This window comes from Ursus maritimus, unplaced genomic scaffold (genome assembly GCF_017311325.1).
Source record: "Ursus maritimus isolate PB19 unplaced genomic scaffold, ASM1731132v1 scaffold_11, whole genome shotgun sequence".
In the NCBI taxonomy this organism is placed as follows: Eukaryota; Metazoa; Chordata; class Mammalia; order Carnivora; family Ursidae; genus Ursus; species Ursus maritimus.
Genome location: NW_024423453.1, coordinates 15,458,832 through 15,482,446, shown reverse-complemented (window position 1 = coordinate 15,482,446; position 23,615 = coordinate 15,458,832). Strand labels below are relative to the sequence as shown.

The 23,615-nt window shown below is 36.1% G+C and overlaps 1 protein-coding gene across 1 annotated transcript in view; it reads left to right on the top strand.

Moving 5' to 3' along the window:
• Positions 1-1,342: 1,342 nt before the first annotated feature.
• The window catches only part of BBS7 (Bardet-Biedl syndrome 7), a 39,951-nt gene continuing 17,678 nt past the window's right edge, over positions 1,343-23,615 (top strand). Inside the window, exons 1-12 of the mRNA XM_040626285.1 lie at positions 1,343-1,529; positions 3,390-3,455; positions 8,219-8,281; positions 9,661-9,836; positions 12,362-12,548; positions 14,546-14,618; positions 15,027-15,143; positions 16,775-16,905; positions 18,384-18,468; positions 19,416-19,518; positions 19,686-19,878; positions 21,451-21,525. Of these exons, the coding sequence (XP_040482219.1) occupies positions 1,494-1,529; positions 3,390-3,455; positions 8,219-8,281; positions 9,661-9,836; positions 12,362-12,548; positions 14,546-14,618; positions 15,027-15,143; positions 16,775-16,905; positions 18,384-18,468; positions 19,416-19,518; positions 19,686-19,878; positions 21,451-21,525 (1,305 nt within the window). The 5' untranslated portion in view covers positions 1,343-1,493. The remainder of the gene's footprint in view (positions 1,530-3,389; positions 3,456-8,218; positions 8,282-9,660; positions 9,837-12,361; positions 12,549-14,545; positions 14,619-15,026; positions 15,144-16,774; positions 16,906-18,383; positions 18,469-19,415; positions 19,519-19,685; positions 19,879-21,450; positions 21,526-23,615) is intronic.

Sequence of the window (23,615 nt, the reverse complement as noted above, 5' to 3'; positions counted from 1 at the left end):
ATTTGCACGGATGGTACAAAAACAATGGTGGTTAGTACTGCTGGTACTTAAGCATGCATCAAAGTAGTAGCTTTAAACTGTAGTAATAGTCACTGCATTCCTCATGCCACACATTGGCAGGAAACAAAATTCTAATAAAAATGCACTTTGTGAAACAGTAAAAGTTGTCAATTTTAAGTCTCAACTCTTGAATACGTTTCTTTTTAAATATTCTGTGTGATGAAATGGGAAGTACACATAAAGCATTTCTACTGAATACAGAAGGGTACTGTCTCAAGGGAAAGCATTTGTGTGATTATTTGAGTTGCTTGCTGGAACACTTCTTTTTTAAAAGCACAACTGACAAACACGATTATTCAGACTTGGATATTTGGTATTCACTTTCTTGTGAATTCAAGACTGGAACCTATCATTTCAAGGAAAACAATTGACATTTCTCACCAATGCTTAAAATTTGGCCTTTTAAGCACAAATTAGAACATTGCAAAATCTGTATACATGCCTGAGGTTGATAGCTTTCCAACACTTCAAAACTTTTTTGATGAAATCCATAGTGATATTAACATAGGATTTCTTGGATGTTGTATAATGAAAACACATTCCACATTGCAGTTAGCTCTTCAGAAACTACCACTTGTTGATTTTGGGCCAGATTTTCTTCATATACTTTAAAAAAACCCCACCTATACCAGCGGTTGAATGCAGTAGTAGATCTGGGACTTGCCTGTCTACTTTTCAGGTGGATAGTAAATAGATTTGCAAATAACACCAGTCTTCTTCCCTCTTTTTTTTCCTAAGAAAATAAGTCATTTTCATTAATATATTTAGTAAGGTTTTAAAATACATTTTAAAATTTCAATTCTAATTTCTAACATGGTAAAGATCAACAGATAACCCATATAAACAAAAGGTCTTTGGGGTCCTCCAAAATGGTTTGTAAGAGTGTTGTAAAGGGGTCGTAAGGCTAAAAGCGTGATAACTACTGTGGTAAGCTAACGCCTATAACTATGGAACCTAATTCTTTGAAGGACCCTTTCCAGTGTCAGTAAAATAGTTCAGAATCTATACAGGATTCACATCACGGGTCTACACCGAGAAGGACTTACAGGTGCCGCTCTAGATCGCGGTGGGGGTGGAGCCAATACTGCGTTTCCAGTCTCCCGGGCAACCACCTTTCTCGGGTCTCCCGGATCGCTTCCTCCGTTCCTCTCTGCCTCTGATTGGAGGCAGGTTAAGTCCTTGGGCGGTCTTTCGGGAAAGGGGTGGGGCTTCATTTTGGTCGGGGGCGTGTCTTCCTCCCGCGAACGTATTGACGTCACGCGGACGCCACTACCCTGTCGCCTAGGCTTTGCATCCCCTGCTGAGGTTGCTGAGGTTGCTGGGGTTGTTCTTTCGAGGGGACGCGAGCGGTACCCCCTCAGAGGCGTGGGGCCTGGCGGCCTCTGTCACTCCTGTGCCGGCCCGGCGCTGAGCAGCGCGTTGGTGCCACCGTCATGGATCTAAATTTAAACCGAGCGGATTATTTACAGGTAAACCCGAGGCGATAAAGCGGGAGCCACGCGGGGTTGAGCCCCCTCCCTGAGAGGATTTTGTCCTTCCACTGAAGTCTGTCGGGTCGCCCGGAGCGGCTGCGGCGGCGAAGTTCTGCGGGGGTGGGTGCTGCGCTAGTGTAGTCCCGGTCATGGGCAACTCCTGCTTGTCCTTGAGGGTCCGTCGGGACTTAGAAAGAAGCGGCCCACGCTACCGCGTTGCTGGCGCCTGCCTGGTCCTAAAGACGCCTAGAAAGACTGACATGATGCCGGATAACTACCCGGAACCCTTTCTCCTCCCAGGCTGCAGCTACCTGTTGGCCCCTAACTCCCGAATCTCCATCTCTACCTAGCCCCTTCTCCGGAGCTCCAGACACTTCGTACTGTGAGCTGGACCTCATCAGCCAGATCATCATAAAAGCGACGACAACTGCTTACTGTGCATGCAGTTTATTCTAAGAGCTTAACATACATTGCTATTTAATGTTCATAAAAATTCTCGAAGTAGGTAACGTTACACATGGGGATCCCGGAGCTCAGATAAAGCAATTTGCTCAACAGCGAAAAAGGAGCTCCTCTTTGAAACAAAGGCTCTGACTCCAGAGCTGGTGTTCTCTGTTACACCATCCTGCCTCTCATTATTTAAGCTCTAGACATTCTGCCCCTCTTTATCATCTCCTTTTTCAGTAATCATATTTTGGCTAATGGTACAAAAGTTTGCCCCGTCAGTTTACCTGGAAGTTATGCTAGGTACTTTCCCTCTTAATATCTTCCATATTGAACTGGTCACCACATTTTGCTACTGCTTTTGTCTCCTAAATATCTCTTAACTCTGTCCCATTTTCGCCATCTCCATTACCCCCAGTTCAGGTTCTCATTCTCTTGACTGGGCTCCTAGCCTCCAGTTTCACCTCCCTCCAAGCCATCCTTCACATCACTTGTTGGAATGATGTTTCACAAATGCAAATCCAAACAGATTACTTTAAATTTTAATACTACTCCTTAGAATATGGAATAAAATTGTAGTTCTACATTATCTGTAAACTTTACATGATGTTATTTTTTCCAACTTCTCCCCCATTGGTCCCCTCTGCCCCACCTCCTATCCTAACCATGCACCACTAGTGATAGTTCCCTGCTGAACAGGCCATGCTGTTTTCATTTTCCATACCTTTTGTAAAATAATCATCATCGATTGGATGTCATTGCCATCAGCATGTTTGGTATTTTAGCAAAAATCTTCTATGTTGCATTTTTAATAATTGTAATCTATTTCCAAAGATTTTTAATCACTTTACAAAAACTCTTTAGCAACTGTATGACAATTGTATGTATGAAGTTTTTTATGAAGTCTTTTAGAAATATTTGTTTGTAAAGTATTTTGACACTAGGGACACCTGGGTGGTTCAGTCAGTTAAGCATCTGTCTTTGGCTCAGGTATGATCCCAGTGTCCTGGGATCCAGTCCTGCATCTGGCTCCTTGCTCAGTGGGTAGCTTGCTTCTCCCTCTGCCTGCCACTCCCCCTGCTTGTGCTCACACTCTCTCTCTCTTTCTGGCAAATAAATAAATAAAATCTTTTTTTTAAAAAAAGGTATTTTGCCACTAATGTCGCATTATTTTTGGCTTGACAATTTTATAGCATAAATTTTAGTATTTTGGGGTGTCCTATATTTTGACTTTTGTGGCATATTTCATTAGAAAATAAGTTCATCATTGATCATAATTATTTCATATCAGTAACTGCAATAAAAAATAAGTCTCACTATGATCTGAACTGCTAGTCCTTTTAATCTCTGATGTAATCATTTCAATTTAGTGTATCAGAAAACATTCATTAGGTGACTCGTGTGTTTCCATAGGTGGGAGTGACCTCTCCGAAGACTATGAAGCTACTTCCTGCCTCAAGACATAGAGCTACACAAAAGGTACTGTAGAGATACTGGTTTCTCCCTATCTCTTTAACTCCGACAGAGAGCTTTATATTTCTTTATTGGTAAGTTACTCTTTTAAAATACTAATGTTAAAATGTAAATAAATTTCTCTTAATTTGAACAGAGGTTGGAATACCAAGGGACATTTTATAGGCAGTAATTTTCTTGGACGTTATAATTTTTATGTACAATCTGTAATGGATAAGCAAACTTGTTGAAAAACATATTCCATTTTCCTGTTAATAATTTACTCAGTGTGTACTTGTGTGTACCAGATTATGTATATGAAAAAGAAACATGAAGCACCATAAGATACAGAGAAAATTCTTTTAAAACCTTATTGTATTTTTAAGAGTGATTAAGTATTAGGTGCCTTGGTGGCTCAGTCAGTTAAGTGTCCAACTCTTAGTTTTGGCTCAGGTCGTGATCTCAGGGTCCTGAGATTGAGCCCGGCATTGGGCTCCATGTTCATTGGGGAATCTGCTTGTCCCGCTCTCTCTGCTTCCCCCCCAGCGCCACTCTCTCTTTCTCATAAATAAAAATGAACTCCTTAAAAAAAAAGAGTAATTAAGTATTTTGATATTGAACGTTCTATTTAACTAATATTAATTATTTTTATAGAAATAGTGATCTTATGATTTCAATAAGCCAATTATAATTTCTTAGTAGACTAGTAGGATATTTTAATAGCTACAAAATTAATACACTATCCTGATGTAACAATATTTCATTAAGATAAATCAACAGATTTCTGATTGTCATTTATTGTATTTGGTCTACTAGATCAGAACTTCTCAAATTCTTTTTGGTCTCAGCACCCTTTTACACTCTGAAATTATATAGGATCCCAAAGAACTTGTGTTTATTTGGGTTATATCTATCAATATTATTATATTAAGATTAAAACTGAGAAATGTCTAAAATATTAATTTTATTTTTTTAAATAATAAACACATTGCACTTACATAAATAACATTTTAATGAAAAATAACCGTGTTTTCAAAAACTGAATTTCAAACACAGAATTTAGTGAGAACAGTGGCCTTGTATTACGCTTTTGCAAATTCTTTAGTCTGGCACAGACAAAGGCACTTGGCTTCTCATGTTGGTTTCCTACAGTCTGTTGTGATATATTATTTTGGTTGAAGTATACAAAGAAAATCTAGCTCACACAGACACACAGTTGAAGATAGGAGTTATTTAAATAGATTTTCCAGATAATTATGGCTCTTCATATGATATGACACATATACTTGACAAATAGTAGTTTCTTAAATACTAGTTGCAATGTGGAATATGAGACCATATTGATTACCTTTTCATATTTTGGTACATTAAAAACCATTTGTACTTTGCATGGATCTTTGACGCATGCATGGTTTTATAGGATCTTGTAATGGTCATTTGAGACTATTAGTTCGTTGAGTTATATAGATTCCCAGAGACTGGATGTTCAGGGGCGCCTGGGTAGCGCAGTCGTTAAGCGTCTGCCTTCAGCTCAGGGCATGATCCTGGCGTTCTGGGATTGAGCCCCACATCAGGCTCCTCCGCTGGGAGCCTGCTTCTTCCTCTCCCACTCCCCCTGCTTGTGTTTCCTCTCTTGCTGGCTCGCTCTCTCTTTGTCAAATAAATAAATAAAATCTTAAAAAAAAAAAAAAAAAGACTGAATGTTCAAATGTTGATTGTTCCAAATGTTATTGTAGAATATCAAACAAATCATATTTGATGATATCACTACAGATTTCATCAGAAAAGTTGTTTAATATGGAATAGCTGTCAACCTCCCAGTGTCAGATACAAGTCTTCCAGAGTACTTATTTTCACTTGAAAGCTCAAATTTTATCATTGGGAGCAAACACTCTCAATTATTTTCCTTTAAAATGACAAGCTCGCTTCCTTCAGTTAAAAAAAAAAAAGTCTACAAATACCCAAGTGTTAATAGCAATTTGTTATTAACCATTGTTAATGGTTGCCAGTTGTTCTTTCATTCTTAAAATTGTGTTTCTTGGGGTGCCTAGGTGGTGCAGTCGGTTAAGCTCTAACTCTTGGTTTCAGCTCAGGTCTGATCTCAGGGTTATGAGATCAAGCCCATGTCCAACTCAGTGCTCAGGATGGAGTCTGCTTTCTTCTCCCTTTCCCTCTGCCCCCCCTCACCTCCCTGCCACTGGTTCTCTCTCTCTGTATCTAAAATAAAATAAATCTTTTAAAAAAACTGCGTTTCTTGAAAACATTGAGTAGTTCAGCTTGTGACTGAAACAATTATATAAGTGCTTTTTGGTTTGCAGCAAAAGTGTTTTATGCGTATTTTCTTTTCTTTTTTTTTTAAAAAGATCCATCCATGTATTTTAGAGAGCAGGCTGCAGACAGTGTCTTAACCAGACTCCACACTGAGTGCCAGTTCAACTTGGGGCTAGATCTCAGGACCCTGAGACCATGACCTGAGCCTAAACCAAGAGTCTGATGCTCAACCAACTGCACCACCCAGGTGCCCCAATTTTATGCATATTTTCTATGTTCTCACACTAATACTAAAAAGACATGACTTAAGGGCCAAAATTTAACAGATTAATCATTTGTATTGCTTCATCAAGAATATTCTTTTAAAAAAAAATTATTTATTTATTTATTTATTTATTTATTTATTTATTAGACAGAGAGAGACAGCCAGTGAGAGAGGGAACACAAGCAGGGGGAGTGGGAGAGGAAGAAGCAGGCTCCTAGTGGAGGAGCCTGATGTGGGGCTCGATCCTGGAACGCCAGGATCACGCCCTGAGCCGAAGGCAGACGCTTAACGACTGCGCCACGCAGGCGCCCCCATCAAGAACATTCTTACATGAAGTTGGATTTTTTTTCTTTACTCTCAAGTTTTGAGGAAGATTACAGTGACCACTGGTGTGGTTTGTTGTCATTGTTTTGATTCTTGCCAGACACTAGCAATTTTATCCACAATTGCTTTTGTACCATCACTGTAAATATCAACCTAGTGAAAAAGGAAAATAAAGACTTACTGAGAAAAATAGTTTTCACTTGGCAGATTCCCTGAAAAGTTCTTGTTGACCCCAGGAGTCTAGAAATCACACTTTGTGAATCCCTGTAATAGATTATTGTTTTTACAAATTATTCGAGTATTGTAGCGTTAAAAAACTCAAAACCTTAACTGTTCTTATGTATTTTTTCATCTGAATAGAAATCTGCCAGTACCAAAGATCTATATATCTCCTGAAAATGTGTGCATAATTATTTGTGGATATTCATTGTTCTGAGGAGAAAGTCCATAGCTTTTATCAAATGCACAATAGGGTTTGTGATCCCCCTACCACAAAATTAAGAATCACGGGCCTCGGGTACCTAGGTGGCTCAGTCAGTTAAGCGTCTGCCTTCAGTTCAGGTCATGATCCTGGGGTCCTTGGATCGAGTCCCATGGCAGGGAGCCTGCTTCTCCCTCTGCCTCTGCCTCTGCCTCTCTCTCTGTCTCTCATGAATGAATAAATAAAATCTTTAAAAAAATTTTAAGAAAGGGGCACTTGGGTGGCTCAGCTGGTTGGACAGACGTCTCTGCCTTTGGCTCGTGGTTCTGGGGTCCTGGGATCGAGCCCCACATCGGGTTCCCTGCTCAGCGGGGAGTCTGCCTTCTCCCTTTGCCCTTCCACCCTCCTCGAGATCTCTCTCTCATGTTTTCTCTCTCTCTCAAATAAATAAAATCTTTAAAAATAATTTAAAAAAAAAGAATCAGGGGCCTAAAAATATGCTCTGCAACATCAAGGTTTTGATATTTGAGACTTATTTTATTTATGTCCTAATACATGGTCAATATTCTAATGTTCCTGTGTGCTTGAAAAGAACATTTATAATTTAATTCTTAGGACGAATGATTACTTATTTATACATGTGCATACACAACACACACACCCTACATATATGTACATGTGTGTATACATATGTGCCTATATATTAGATCAAAGGTAATTGTTTTTCTAATCTATATCCTTATCTTTTATCTGCTTGATTATCAATTCCTGAGAAAGAAGTGTTGAAATCTCCCTTTGCATTTATTTCAAAATAATCCACTGGTTACATGTTGATAATTGTTGAAGCTGAGTGATGGATACATGGGAAATCATTATAACATTCTGTCTACTTTTGTATATGTTAAGATTTTTCTATTACAAAGGTTTTAAAAATATCAAAGAGGTCGGTCACAACCTTAATTGATAATCTGTTTTGAAAGTTAATCTTAACATGTTCATATGCTCCAGTTGAGAAAAAAAAATTACCTCCCTGTCATTTCTATCTCTGTTATCTTGTTCTGTTACATTATAGGAACAAAATATATGGCCAACTACTTGCATAATGACTCTCCATACCTCCTCTTTGCCCTTTTCGTATAATTCCTTGGAGTATTATTTTGTGGGGGGGTACTTTTCTAGATTTTCTGATCTCTACTTTTAAAGGCATACTTTATAGGGGTGCCTGGGTGGCTCAATCGTTTGGGCATCTGCCTTCGGCTCAGGTTATGATCCCAGGGTCCTGGGATCGAGCCCGACATCGGGCTCCTTGCTTAGTGGGGAGCTGGCTTCTCCCTCTCCCCCTGCCTGCTGCTCCCCCTGCTTGTGTTCTCGCTCTCTAATAAATAAATAAAATCTTAAAAAAAAAAGGAAAAAAATAAAATTATAATGTATATTGAGAATCTTGTTTCCCCCATATAAGCTAATAGGGCATAATAATAGTAATTTTAGATTCTCTTCAATCTATTGTAGGTGGTTATTGGAGATCACAATGGGGTAGTGATGTGCTTTGGCATGAAAAAAGGAGAAGCAGTGGTATGTATAGCTTTTTTTTTTCTTAAGGAGGAAAAAACTGATTTTCTAAAAGAGAAACATACTACTTATTGAATACTCTTAGGTTAAAATTGCCCTAAAAGCCATGAAAAATGGGTTGTGAGGGAAATAGTTATATGGAGTATGAGGCTACAGGCACACACGAGTCATGTGCTAGCTAGCTGTAGAACAGATTGCTTCAAACTTCAGGGTTTAAAACAATGCACATTTATTATCTCACAGTTTCTGTGGGTCAGGAGTCTGAGCTCAGTGTCTCACATGGCTGCAGTACTAGGCTCTATTCCTTTCTGGAACTGGGGTCCTATTCCAAGCTCACATGACAAGATTCAGATTCTTGCTGTTGTAGGACTGAGGTCCCCACTTTATTGCTGTCTGTACACAAGGACCTGCTCTCATCATCTTGAGGTCCCCACAGTTCCTTGCCTTGTGGTCCTCTCACAGGCCCACTCCTAACATGGTGACCTACTTCTTTAGGCCAGCAGGAAAATCTGTCCAGCCAGCTAAGGTGGAGTCTTATGTAACATAATGTAACATGAAGTGACTGTCCCATCACCTCTGCCACTTAATGTAATAAGCTAATCAAGGATGTGATTAGTACATCATCATATTCACAGATCATAGTTTACAAGCAATAGGTCTGAGCTATGAATAGTTATATTCACTGTACATTACGAAGAGTTTATAAAAAGATGAATAGGTAAAAACTGTCAGAAGCCCAGTGCTTCCATTATTCATATATCCTCCAAGATACTTTATTCTCTGTGTAAAGTCATTGAGGGGAGGGAAAGAAACTGGTGCCGGTAATAAAATGGAAAATAACCAGGAAAAAATTAATGATATACATGTTGTATCCAATTAGATATTAAGTTTTACATTTGGGTTTTCAGTAAATTCTACAGCCTTTTATTTATAGTACTAAATTCATAAAAAATATAAAGGAAACAGGAGGGATTTGTTTTAAAAATATTAAAATGCAAAAATATGACCATTGGAGCCAGTGAGGGAATCTTGTTAAAATGCAGGTTCTCATTCAGTAGAGTTGGGGTTGAGCCTGAGATTCCGCATTTTTAATAAGGTTAATCATACTGATGCCACTGCTTAATGAACTGTACTTTGAGATGCAGAAGTTTAGATTTTAATGATGTGGCTGAAATATGTGTGGCAGTAAATATTCCAGATTTGGAAGATATGTAGCCAAAAACCTTGAAGACTCACTGAAGTAAATACATTCATATCTAAAGATGTTTCTATAGTGGAACTATAGTGTTTTGTGTGTTTGAAATCACAGCATTTTTTTACAGTAAAGGAAAATGCTTACAGTAAGTTTGTGTACTTAATTTTTTCCCCGATGATTTTTTCAGGCAGTGTTCAAGACTTTACCAGGGCAGAAAATTGCAAGATTGGAGCTAGGAGGGGTTCTTAACACACCCCAGGAGAAAATTTTTATTGCTGCAGGATCTGAGATTAGAGGCTTCACAAAAAGAGGAAAACAGTTCCTCTCTTTTGAAACCAACCTCACCGAAAGCATTAAAGCCATGTATGTTTATCCTTTTTTTATTTTTACATATCCATTTATAATATTTTGGATAGGTGACAAACATCAGATTGAATATCATATCTTAATAGGTTTCCTGAGAAATAAAATTGACTAAAGGTACTTTATTAGTCAGAAATTAATTAACATGGAATCAGTACAAAATCAGTTGGTTGTTGAAATGTTTTCTTTTTAAGATCCTTATAATATTTATTCATTCATTTTTTGACTAAATGGTCCAGTTGATTCATGATCAAGGTATAAAAGAAAAAAATAAATCTAGAGATATTTAGGTTTCTGTTCCTTTGCTGTCTCTGGTCATTTTGGTTGTGAAGTAGCATCGTTTGTTAAAAAGCTGGCTGTCAACGTTGGTAACTACCAATAGGCTATAATTTCAGGTAAATCAAGTAAGACCCTGAGTAAAAAAATAACTCCCTCAATGACTTCCTGATTCGTGAGATTTTGTGAGTAAAATTTTAGTTTTTTTAATAATGGGGGACTGGAAAAGGTTTTAAAGTTTATCTAATCCACTGTCCTCAGACCTACTACTTAGAATCCCTTGGAAGCTTAAAAGAGTAGATTTCTCGTCCTACTTGTACCTGAAGAATCAGAATTATTAGGAATGGGTGAAAAGAAAAAAGTTCTTCATTTGACTGATGCAGCCAGGTTGTCTAAATAACCAGACCTTGGTTTGAAAACTACTAATTCAGTCCAGAGTTCTGTGTGATACACAGCTGTCCTGCATAATTCTGTGTAATGCACATCACATGTCCTGATGTCCAGGCTCTAAAACTCTGCCTTGGTGAGATTAGATAAAAATTAAACCATGGCAAGTTGGAATGAGTTCAGTGGTTTAACAAGAATGTAGCATTTTTGAAATGGCCAATGATAATTGTGAAATACTAAAATGAAAGTAATCAATTAATAATTTGCATAACTCCACATTCAGAAAGGTGTGTGGACAGAGGTTTGAGGAAGATCAGGAGTTTCCCAACCAATAGTCTCTTTTGCTAGTTTGCTGGAGTGGCAGAGGTGAGATGGAGAAGATCTTTACTCAATTTTTAAAAATTTATTGTCTGAATCCCCAGATTTATAAGGGTGCACAGGAAAGCAAGGTTATAACTTGAAAATATTCAATAAGAAACTGAGTACTTAAAAAGTTGTTTACCGTTCACGCATCCTTCTCTGCTTAATGCTTCCATCTGTCTCCACTCTTGTCAACAATAGTGATTGCAAGTAAATCTTTGGAAAATGTGTAATTGCAATATAATTGCAATTGTAGTGCAGATGGATTTCAAGATGAAACTTAAAGTCTTGAAAAAGTTAGAATTTCATTAGATTGGTAAAAATGATATTAAGAGGACTACTGAAATCATATGCAGAGCCACAAAGTGAGGCCACTTAAGCAATAATCAAAGAAGAGAAAATTAATGAAGATCATCATAGCAAAGGGAATAATTTTAGTACCAAAACTTGTTAACTAGACTTTAGAGCAGTGGAGAAATAGATGAAACCTTCAGATAAAATTACATTCTTTATGATTACATGGTTATAGCAATCTAGAAGTGAAAGATAATACACTAGTCAATGATTTTTGTCAAATTTCAGCTCTCCCAGTGAAAACTGGATTCAATATAAGAATTAGAACATTGTTATGATTATTGCCTAAATTTTGTTCTATATAATTTGAAATGAACTTGTTTTCATTTCTTTTTTCAAGATAAAATCCTAATGAAATCATTTTTTCCCACTGTTTATCATTTGAAGTAGATTTGCTTCCAATAGGCTTCTCCAGACAATTCAGTGTAGTAGTAAGAAAGCTAACTTTAGAGCTAAAAGCTACCTGAGCTGCAATCCATTCCATTACTAGTTGTGTGCCATTAGGCAAGTTACTTAACATTTTATTGTTCTTTGTAAAAAGGGATAATAATGGTCCCTAGTTTAAGAATTATGAGGATTAAGCTAATACGTGTAATACATGTAAATCTGTTAGGACAGTGCTTGGCACATAGTGAGCATTCAGAAAAAGTTACTTTTTGACATTCATTGTCTTGTTTTCAGTTTTTCTGAGCTTAATTTTTTTTTTTAAAGATTTTATTTATTTATTTATTTGACAGAGATAGAGACAGCCAGCGAGAGAGGGAACACAAGCAGAGGGAGTGGGAGAGGAAGAAGCAGGCTCCCAGTGAAGGAGCCCAATGCAGGGCTCGATCCCAGAATGCCAGGATCATGCCCTGAGCCGAAGGCAGACGCTCAACGACTCAGCCACCCAGGCGCCCCTTCTGAGCTTAATTTTTGAGATGCCTGAGGCCTTAAAATCCTTATTTTCAGCTTTTTAAAATCAGTGTTATATCAAAAGACTACAGATTAAGTGGGGGAAATGGCGGGGAAAACTATTCTTTAAGTCTGTGATAAAATGATAGAAACTGAATAAATAAACTTTTATTTTCATGTCAAAAGAATTCAGGCATTTCCTATGCTTATTTTTTAAAAATATGAATATTTTAAATTATTTTTAATGTTTTCAGGCATATATCTGGCTCAGACCTCTTTCTCAGTGCAAGTTACATCTATAACCATTATTGTGATTGCAAAGACCAACATTATTACCTTTCTGGGGACAAAATCAATGACGTCATCTGCCTTCCAGTGGAAAGATTACCTCGTATTACACCAGTATTGGCCTGCCAGGACAGAGTGCTCAGAGTTTTACAGGTTTCTGTTATTTGCATTTTATAGTTTTTCATAATTTATGTAAATGAGTATTGCTGAACAGTGCATACTTGAGATAAATTACTTATTACTATGACTTTAAATGTCCTACTTAAAATTATATCTGGAAAAAATGCTTTTTAATTGGAAGTTAATTTTTTTTAACTTGAGGCAAATGTATTGAGATCTTTGGCAAGTTTTTAGAGAGGCATATATGGGAAAAAGGATGCTTTTCTGCCCCCATGCATAATTTCTGAGCTCGTTCAGTCAGAATGGAGTGCCTTTGTTACAAAGAACCCTTTCTAGCTTTTTTTTTCTTTCTTCCTCCATTACTCTTCCCTCCCTCAAAAACCAAATTAATGGAGAAAATTAGGTTGGGGAGAGGGTGTTAAGTTTTAACAAAGAAGGAATAGTTGTGATCAGGATTGTATCATTTGAGTTTATTCCACATTTAGGACAGTATGTGGACCAGAATAAGTACTCAGTAAATACTTGTTGGATAAGTAAATGAATGATAGAGAGAAAAATCATTTTATTGTCCTTATATTTCTATTAAAAACCATGATTGGTTAAAACAACTGCATAAGGCATTGTTATTAGTAGTAAGAGTTACAACTATGTCTTCTCAAAAGTGGCTTCCAATAAGATACACATACATAAACACATCAGGATCCATAAAATAAAGTTTAAATGTAAATATCCTAGAACAGGTGGATTACTTGGGTTACAAAGTTGGGCTGATGATAGTGCTGTTGAACAAAACATTTGGCCGTTTATTCTGTGTCATCACTGGCTTTCTCACTCTTCAGAATTTCATAGCCAGATGGCCATTTCTTGATATCAGTCCTTTAATAGAAGGAAAAGTCCTGTAGTTCTATGAGGTTTTATTTTTTTTCTATGGGAAAACAAAGTTAATGTTCAAGGTTCATTCTAGGAGCATGAATGATTAATTTCTTCCATAGCCTATGCTCCCAAATACGGTTGTTTGAATAAGCCTTTTAACAGGTGCTGGCTAGTATTCAATTAGGAATTGGTCTGGCTGATTCGAGGATTCTGCTTTGTTTAACAAGAAGAGATCCATGTGCTTACTGTAAAAATAAAAAAATCACTAAGGATTTGTGGGAAGTTAAAACTTGAAGCCTTTGCTCTGCCCTTCACATATCCCTACTCCCCGTGGACTCCCCATTTGTAAACAATCCGTTGCCCCAGAGGTAGCCTTTTTTTAAAGTTTTTTTTTGTATATTCTTTTATGTTTATATAGTTAATACCTGTGAAGTTTCAAATGTAATTTTAGATAAAGCCTATGACTTTTATATGTTCTACATATATTTAATTTTTTTAAGAAAAATGTTATCATTCCATATTTACTATAATTTGGGGGTTTTTTTTGTTGAATGATTGATTTATCATAGATATTTTTCCCATATTAGTATAAGTACTTCTACCTCATTCTTTAACAGCTTCACAAATACTGTATACTAAATGAAAACACTGCAAGTGTCAAAATTTTTAAAAAGACAAATAAATGGACATAATTTGTTTTCTTATCTAAATAACAGGTCATTCGGTCTCTCACTGGAGTAGGTTTTGGAAATATCCGAAAGAAAAGCCAACATTCTTCTTAGGAAGTAACCTTGGGTCTGTTTAAATGTTTGAATGTGCTCTAAGTTAAACTGGAAAAAAGAAACAACTTGCTCTTGGAAAGCTTTGATAGGAAAATTTACCAGTGTCAATCAAGTTTTTGGGCAAAGTATTTAAAATGAAAAATATTTAAAGTGTAGAATATTTTATATATTTCTTCTTGATCTTTACATTTTGTATGTATTTTTAAATGAATGAACATATACAAAATTGCTAACAAAGGCAAATTAATAATCACAACCTTTTTCTGGCAGTTTTATTCTAGAATTCTTTATATGAATATCGATGTTATCTGTGAGTGCCTGTATTATTTTAAATTTGTATTGTGTTTCAGTTTTGAAATATTTGTTCTCCTTCAGGGATCTGATGTGATGTATGAAACTGAAGTGCCTGGCCCACCTACTGTTTTAGCACTACACAACGGAAATGGCGGTAATCACAATCAAATAAGGGAGTGCCTTATGTTAGTTAAGCCTAGATATTTCAGGTTTAATCATTTAACTGTATATTAAGTGAAAATGGGAAATTGTAGAAAGAACATGAGCTGGAATTGAGACAGTAGTCTTCGGATAACTTGCCAGTAACTAACAGTAATGAATTATTGAACTTTAATTTTCAGTTTCCTCATCTTAAAATTAGATGATGAGGAAGGGTCTTATCTTTTATATTTATAAAATTCTCTGACTATATGACCAACCTTCCAAAGTAAGTGTTCTGTCTTTTTATATTTTTTAAATGAGATTTTTATGTGAAAATCAATGTATATGAAAAATTTTCAGTTTTAAAGAGATATTACGAGTCATGGGATAAATATAACGTGTTGACTTTAATTATAACTAGGTGATTCCGGGGAAGACCTTTTGTATGGAACGTCAGATGGTAAACTTGGGCTTATTCAGATCACTACCTCCAAACCAATACACAAGTGGGAAATTCGAAATGAGAAAAAGCGGGGAGGTATGTTTTTGATATAATTTAGATTCTGAAATTTCATTGATTATTAAATATCCTAAATTATATAGTTCATTCTGTTGTATTTATTCATAGCACATGGTAGATTTAGCAGTTCACAGAGTCACCTTACTGTTTATTTAGCAGGTCTGTCATACTTTGGCAAAATTATTAATTAAGAGAGCTAATAGTAATTTAGGATAGATAGGCTTTTATGGGCTAATGTCCATCCATAACATCATTCTATGCTCAAATCCATTATTCACTGTTTGGTGTAGGAAATTAATTTGAATCTGAGAGTATTTGATAGGAGGCAAGGAAAACGTCCAATGGGTCAGGGAATAGTTCTGTTTTCTAGGAAATTGATACTTCTCTGAGGGAATTTATATCTGACTTAGAAGATAGTGAGATGGCTATTTATAGGTATAGTAATTGTATTCATATATTCATTTATTCCTTCAACAAATACTTGTTAGGAGAGACAGAGAATAAACAAGTGAATAAATAGGATAGCTTCATCCAGTCATCTGCAAGAAATATCAGAGGGTGATGTATTAGTGATGGGTGGAAGGAGGAAGACTATATTTAGACTGGGTGGCAATGGAAGGCATCTTATAAAGGGTAAAATTTGAGCTGAGATCTGATTGATAAGAAAAGGAGTTAGTAATGTAAAAATTTGGGGGAAATTATGCTATAGAAAGAGGAAAAAGTCAGGACTTGAGGCAAAGGTAAACTTGATTCATATGAGGAGCAGAGGAAAGACCAGTGTGGCTAAATGCATTAGCATGGCAAGAAAAGAAGTTAGGGAAGTAGCATAGATCCAAATTATGTAGGTCCTTGTGGGCCTTGGAAAAGGGTTTGGATATTAATGTAAGTGCAGTGGGAAGTCTTTGGAGAATTGTAAGTGGGTATATGACATGATCTAATCTACCAAAACAAAACAAAAAATCTACCAGGGAGAATGGATTTGAGGGGGAAGCAGGTCAAAATTGGAAGCACAGAGATCTGTTAGGAAATTGTTGTTATAGGTGTTATAATTTATTTTACTCTAGACTAGAGATATATATAAGTGGTCGGGGCTAAGATAATGGTAGTTGGAAATGGAAAGGAGACAATTTCAGTATGTGTTTTGAAGATAGGGCTGGTAAGATTTGCTAAGCGATTTGATCTGGACTGTGAGAAAAAAAGAGGAATCAGAGATGTAGCCTAGAATTTTGGCCTGAGAAACGGGGTGATACCTTACTGAGATGAGGAGAGATTGGGGAAGGAGCATTGAGGGGTGTGTGATAAAGGGGAATGAAGAGTTTTCATTGGGGCATGGAAAGTTTGAGATGCAACTGTATGTCTCAAAGAAAATGCTGAATAGAGACTTGGAATATATGAGTCTGGAGCTCTAGGGAGAGACCAGAGCTGGAGATATAAATTTATGAGCCATTTCTATTTAGATTATATTTAAAGTCTTAGAAATGGATAAATGTAGATGGAAAAGAGGACACCTGATTATGCTTCAAGGTTTTTGTTGTTTTGTCTTCCCATTCTGATTTGTTACATACATTTTTTTTATTCTTTTCTTTGTATATACTTGACTATAATGTTAGTTTTACTAATAACTTGTCACCTCTATTATCTTTTTAAAGGGATTTTGTGTGTTGACAGCTTTGACATTGTGGGTGATGGGGTTAAGGATTTACTTGTTGGGAGAGATGACGGACTGGTGGAAGTGTACAGTTTTGACAATGCAAATGAACCTGTTCTACGATTTGATCAGGTCAGTTCATTTTTAAAAAGACTATATATGCTTATTCATCAAATAATTATAGATATGACTATGATGGTTTCAGTTTTATTAAATCAAATATATTAAAATCTTGTGTTTGGCTTAGAATATTGTACCTTTGATGTTATCAAAATCTTCTCTAGACCACTTGTGTTTGAATAATAGACTATTGCCTTCTAGCTGAATAATAAATTACTGCTTCATTTGGTTTCTAAATATTATATATTTGAAGTATTAAATATTTTGCCTTTCTATAATGCATAGTAGATACAGGAGTGACATTTATATGTTTGGGTAACATAAACAAGACTGTGTTGTTTCAGAATAATCATGTTTTAGGAGTAAACTCATGTTGTTAGGACAATATCAAAATAACCTCAAGCAGAGAGAGACAAGTTGCAATTTCACTTCTAGCCACCCAAGAGTTTACTATATGAGAAGAATTACTAGGTAAGAGTAATTTTAGTTCACACATTTTAAGTATAGTTCGGCTTGCTTATCCTAAGGTACAGAGTTACTGGAGAATCATTGTGCTGTAAATGGAATCTTTCATTGTCATGAAGTGATGTTCTCCAGTCCATGGTTTCTCATCCTGCCTCAGGCAGGATTCATTGAGGCTATTTTAAAAAACAACCATAAAAATCCACAACTCAGTATCAGCGAACATTTCTTTGTCTAATTTCTCTGCTGGTGCCACCTCTCAGTTCCAGCTTTAACTGCAGATCAGCAAATACAGATGTTTTGATGTATAGAGAAAGTATATTACACAGATAATATGGGGATAAAAAATTCTCTAAAGGTTTCATGTAGGCTATCATCTTTTTTATCCATTAAAAGAAACTATTTGGAAAAAAACACATGAGAGATGGTATATGGAATTCAGATAATAGACTAAACATATTAGGAGTTTTGCTTATGTAATTTCTTTAAAAAAACTTCTTTCTTGGGGCACCTGGATGGCACAGTTGGTTGAGTGTCCGACTCTTGGTTTCCTCTCAGGTCATGATCTCAGGGTCATGGAATTGAGCCCCACCTCGGACTCTGGGCTCAGAGGAGAGTCTTCTTAAGTTTCTCTCTCCCTCTCTCTCTGTCCTCCCTACCCCCTGCTCAAGCACTTGTGCACACATTCTCCCTTTCTCTCTCTCTCAAATAAATCAATCTTTAAAATCAAAAAGCAGAAAATTTCTTTATATAAATAAATGATTTATGCTCATTAGGTGACTAATGAGGCTAGGTGCAACACACAAATATAGGAGTCATTTTTAATCTTCTTTCCCCAAATTTAAAAGCACTGGAATTTTCTGCCATTTGTGCAGGATTTTTGCCTTCCAATGTCAATGTTTCCACATGGTAAGTATTCAGTAAATGTATGTTGAATGTCTGGAGATGGGAAAATAAGTTTTATGGCTCATTTTAATACGTAAACTTTTTAGTTATTAATGAAGTGCTTGATCTTAAATTTATTTTAGATGTTGTCTGAAAGCATCACATCTATCCAGGGTGGTTGTATAGGGAAAGACGGCTATGATGAAATCGTGGTATCCACATACTCAGGTAAGGTAAACGGTAATAAGTAAGGAAAGAATCTATAAGAAAAACCTTAAATTTAATAAATTAGTTTTGATGACTACTTTTTAAAAAAAGTGTTAGTAAATCTTACCTACATCATTAAATCTTTATTGGTTAAAAAATGAGGGAAGGATGGGGCGCCTGGGTGGCACAGCGGTTGGGCGTCTGCCTTCGGCTCAGGGCGTGATCCCGGCGTTGTGGGATCGAGCCCCACATCAGGCTCCTCCGCTGGGAGCCTGCTTCTTCCTCTCCCACTCCCCCTGCTTGTGTTCCCTCTCTCGCTGGCTGTCTCTATCTCTGTTGAATAAATAAATAAAATCTTTAAAAAAAAAAAAATGAGGGAAGGAATGGGTGTAATGATTTATAAAACAGTTAATATTTGAATAATACTTGTTAAGAGTACTTAGCATGCTCTAGTATTTTGAAAATTAAATGATATTCTTTAGTTTAAAAAGAAGTATTTACTGAAATTTAGTTTATGTTTTGTTATTGTGTACATTTCTTACAAAAATTTCCTTGCTTTTGAGTTTGTCATTTTTGCATTCTCAAAATAGCCAATATGAGTGTTTAACTTTCCATGACAATGATTTTTGAAAGACTGTTTTAATTCATCAGGTATTTGCTAGAATGTGTTAACTTATTCCATACTCGAAAACTAAAACTACAAGAAGTGAAAGATTTCTTTAATCATAGTATTATAGTGTTTCAGGCAAAATAAAAATAGTATCACAAAATGCTTAAGTAATTTTTTTATGGTTTGAATATTTTCCAGCTTGATTTCTTTTGTTTTTGTTTTGCTTTGTTTTTTGAAGGAGAATAAGTCCTAGGACTAAATGAGGTTGCTGTTGGTGGACAAAGGGGCATATATAATTGGGGTTTCTTTTAACACTAGCAGCACTTAATGGTGCATGATTGTAATTTCATCTCTACAGGCTGGGTTACAGGTCTGACAACAGAGCCTATACATAAGGAAAGTGGACCAGGAGAAGAACTGAAAATTAATCAGGAGATGCAGAATAAAATTTCTTCTTTAAGGTAATTTTGGACTTTTTGTTTACTTTTTTTTTCATTTCATGAAGTGTGTGGTTGTTTTTTTTATTACTAAATTTTGCAGAAGTTAATGTCTCAAATTCTTGTCATCATTCTAAGGACTTCAAATGTGTATACTTATAGGTGACAGAGTTGTATGTATTTTCCTCTAGGGTTGAGCTGGAACAGCTGCAGTATAAGGTACTACAGGAAAGAGAGAAATATCAACAGTCTTCTCAGTCAAGCAAAGCAAAATCAGCAGTACCTTCAGTTAGCATAAATGATAAGTTTACATTAAATAAAGATGATGCCAGCTACAGTCTCATCTTAGAGGTGCAGACAGCAATAGATAATGTCTTAATACAGGTAAGCAAAATTTCTAATTTATTTGTTTTGTGATTGGATTTTGCAGACCAGTCATATGCAGTAATTATTATTGAACACTTAATTTTAGACAGTAATTTTAAGTGTTTACCTTTTTTTTTTCAAGATTTTATTTGAGAAAGAGAGAGGGAGAGAAAGGGAGAGCACAAATGGGAGGAGGGGCAGGCAGAGGGAGAGGGAGAAGCAGACTCCCCACTGAGCAGGGAGCCCAATGCTGGGTGGGCTCCATCCCAGAACCCTGGGATCATGACCTGAGCCGAAGGCAGATGCTTAACCAACTGAGCCACCCAGGCGCCCCTTTAAGTGTTTATCGTTTAAGCATTGCGTTTAGTTTAGATAATTTTAAAGGCTTATCTTAATCTTCCATTAGAAAATCAGTTGCTCATAGATTACCTAAATTATATCTTTACTTTTTATTTATCCTGTAAGTATCCAGCAAAAGACTGATGAACTTAAGTTTCAGGAAACATCAAAAAGAACGTTAAGGGTTTTGTTCTTTGGATGACCTTTAAGAGAATTTTAAGAGATGTGATAAAAAACTGCAGTATTTAATGCCCTTATTAGAATCTTTTTTTAAGCTTCTAAAATGGTAGCTTACAGTACAGCTTGCTCATTAGCTACCAGTTTCTAGGTAGGTCATTAGACAAAGTGGATAATGACAAAGGGTAGAATTTAGGGATAATAAAATACAACACCATTCAACAATATATTTAATTAGTTTTTCTTTAAATTGGATGATATTCAGAGAATAGAAAAGGATGATAGTAGGATGAATGGAAAACAAGCAAAAGATAGAAAATCCATCAGAAAATGAGAAAAGAATAAAGATGAGGAAGAAGACAAGGTTTAAAAAGATGTGGGGGACAGATCAGATTATTAAAAAGTAAAGGCTGAAATCTGTCTTAAGTAATGCTAGCTCAAGGGCTGCATTAAACAACTCATTTACATGGAACTGATTGCAGCAGCAGTGTCCTAGAAACTGCCTCTCCAGAGGAGATCAAAAATGATCTCCTTTCTGTGTTACAGGTGAAAATAAAATTGATAAAAATGAACTGATATAATCAGAATGGCCTTATTAGGAAGATTATACTTTAAGGAGGGTGGTGAGAGATGAGTCTGTGATCCCTGATAAAATTAGAAAAAAAATAAGTCATTGTAATATAGCATTTATTCTTTATTGCATTTATTTCCTAGAAGTACATGTTATCAAATATAAATTAAGAGAATTCACATGCTTAGATTTAAAGATGACCATGAACTAGAACTAAAGAGAACCCTTACAGAAAATAATGTTTTGTTGGGTGCCTAAGTGGTTCCGTTGGTTAAGTGTCTGCCTTCGGCTCAGGTCATGATCCTGGGGTCCTGGGATCGAGTTCCGCATAGGGCTCCTTGCTCAGCGGGGAGCCTGCTTTTCCCTCTCCCTCTGTCTCTCACCCCGCTCTCATGCTCTCTCTCCCTCTTTCTTAAATAAATAAAATTTTTAAGAGAAAATAATGTTTTGTGAAAATTTTTAGTTTTCCATCTGAACCATTTTTTTTTAAATATTGACTGTAGAGCGATGTTCCAATAGACTTACTTGATGTGGATAAAAATTCGGCTGTTGTCAGCTTTAGCAGCTGTGATTCTGAGGTGAGTAGAAAGTATAAAGAATTTTTCAGACGCTTTCCTTTCTATTATGCCATTTTGAATAAAGTCTATAAATGCTACTAGGGTTTTATGTTTCTTCTTCAATCTCTCTTTTATAACCTTTCCCTCAAAATCTGCTTCTGCTCTTTTTTCCCTGTTTTTGGATAATCCAGAAAACTGGGGTGTTGTCCTGGATTCCTTACTTTCTCTGATCTGTTAAATCCAGTTAGTCACTAGTTTCTGCCAGTTCTATGTCCTTGGCTCTTACATCTCTACTCTGCTTCATTTTTACTTCTTTATTTTTTTAATTTTATTTTTATTTTTGTTTAAGATTTTATTTATTTATTTGGGAGACAGAGAGCACAAGTGAGAAGAGGGATAGAGGGAAAGGGAGAAGCTGACTCCCTACTGAGCAGAGAGCCCGACAATGCAGGACTCTATCCCAGGACCCCAAGATAATGACCGGAGCCAAAGGCAGACTCTTAATGGACTGAGCCACCTGGGCGCCCCTTCATTTCCACTTCCACTGGTAACTTTCCAGGCCCTTATCATGTTTGCTTGAACTACTTGTCTACCAGTATTTCTGCCTCCAGTATTGCCTCTCACCTCTAGGCTCTACTGTACACTGCCACCAGAGAGGTCTTCCTAAATTATAAACATCTCTGTGTCATCTCTTCTCTCAAAACATTTTAAAGATTCCTTATTCCCTGTTGCATATAAGTCTAGATTTCTTATTGTGGCATAACAACTTTCTATGATTCAGCTCTTGATTATATCTCTAGCTTATCTCTTACCAGCTGCTATCTTCCCTCCCATGCACATTATTTCTGCCAAGCTGAAGTTCTTAAAATTTCTTGAAAACCTATATAGTTTCACACATCCTACATTTGAACATGGTCTGTTCCTTCTGCCTATTCTTTTTCACCTTTTCTGGGCTTTTTGAATCTTGCTTAACCTTTATCTAATAGACATTTGTTGAGTACTTCCCATGTGCAAAGTACCTTGGATGAGCTTTTGGTTGGCTATGCTTACTATATCACTTCTTTTTGCTTAGTACTAGCTGCCTAGCATTCTCAGAGCTAAGTGTGGCTCCTGAAGAGAAGCGAGGGTAAAGGTCTGGAGTAGTTGCATTGAAGAAGGCAAGCCAGAGCAGGAGATGGGGACTAGAGTTGGCAGGTAGTTATACACATAAAAAAGGGAGGAATAAAAAGAGCAGATGAAGAACAAAGTTGATGGCTGTATTAGGGAATAGTTTTCAATATAATTTTATCGTAAAGCTTTTTTTGATAAGAGATTTTTATAACAGCTGTATTATATAATGTATTGTTTGTCATCCCTGTTTGAGAATAAAGCATGAAAGATTGGGGCCTACATTTTTATTTTCATTTAAAAAATGAAGTGATCTTAAAATTTTGATTTCTTAGTTGCTGTGAAAGATTAACCTATTTTATTTACATCATTGCAGGATTCTTTGAAATGAGTATTTTATACTAATTTAAAGCCCATTTTCTAGAATAATGGCTTTAAAAAAGCCTTGTTATGGAGATTTCAGGTATATACAGAAGTAGAGATGATAGTATAATATCATGTGCTCATCAATAACTTCAACGTATGACTAGTCTTGTTTTATGCTCTTCTCCCTGTCCTATCCCAAGCCTAATCCTAGTATTTTTAATCTTTATCGTCTTATCCATAAATACTTAAGTATATAGCATTTGTTTTTAATCACGCGAAAGTGTATTTATTTTTAGGTTGACTGATATTCTGTGTTTACTAAATTTAAATGATTTGAAATTAAAATGGTCAAATTTTCTTTTTGATATTAGCATCTTTTTTATTTTTTCAGTTATTTATTAAAAAGAGGAAAATAGCAGTACCTGAAAATTTCATACTAAATATTTCATGTTGCTTTGTTTTTGCAATTCCTGCACACAGATATATTTCTCTGTTTTTAATAGTTTAATATTCAGTTTCAGGAAGTTATAATATTTGAAGTAACATCTCCAATTTAGTTCAACAAACATGTATTGAATGCTTACAGTATCATCCCAGGCTCTGTGCTATTTGCTGGAAATACAGAGAGGAGATATTTC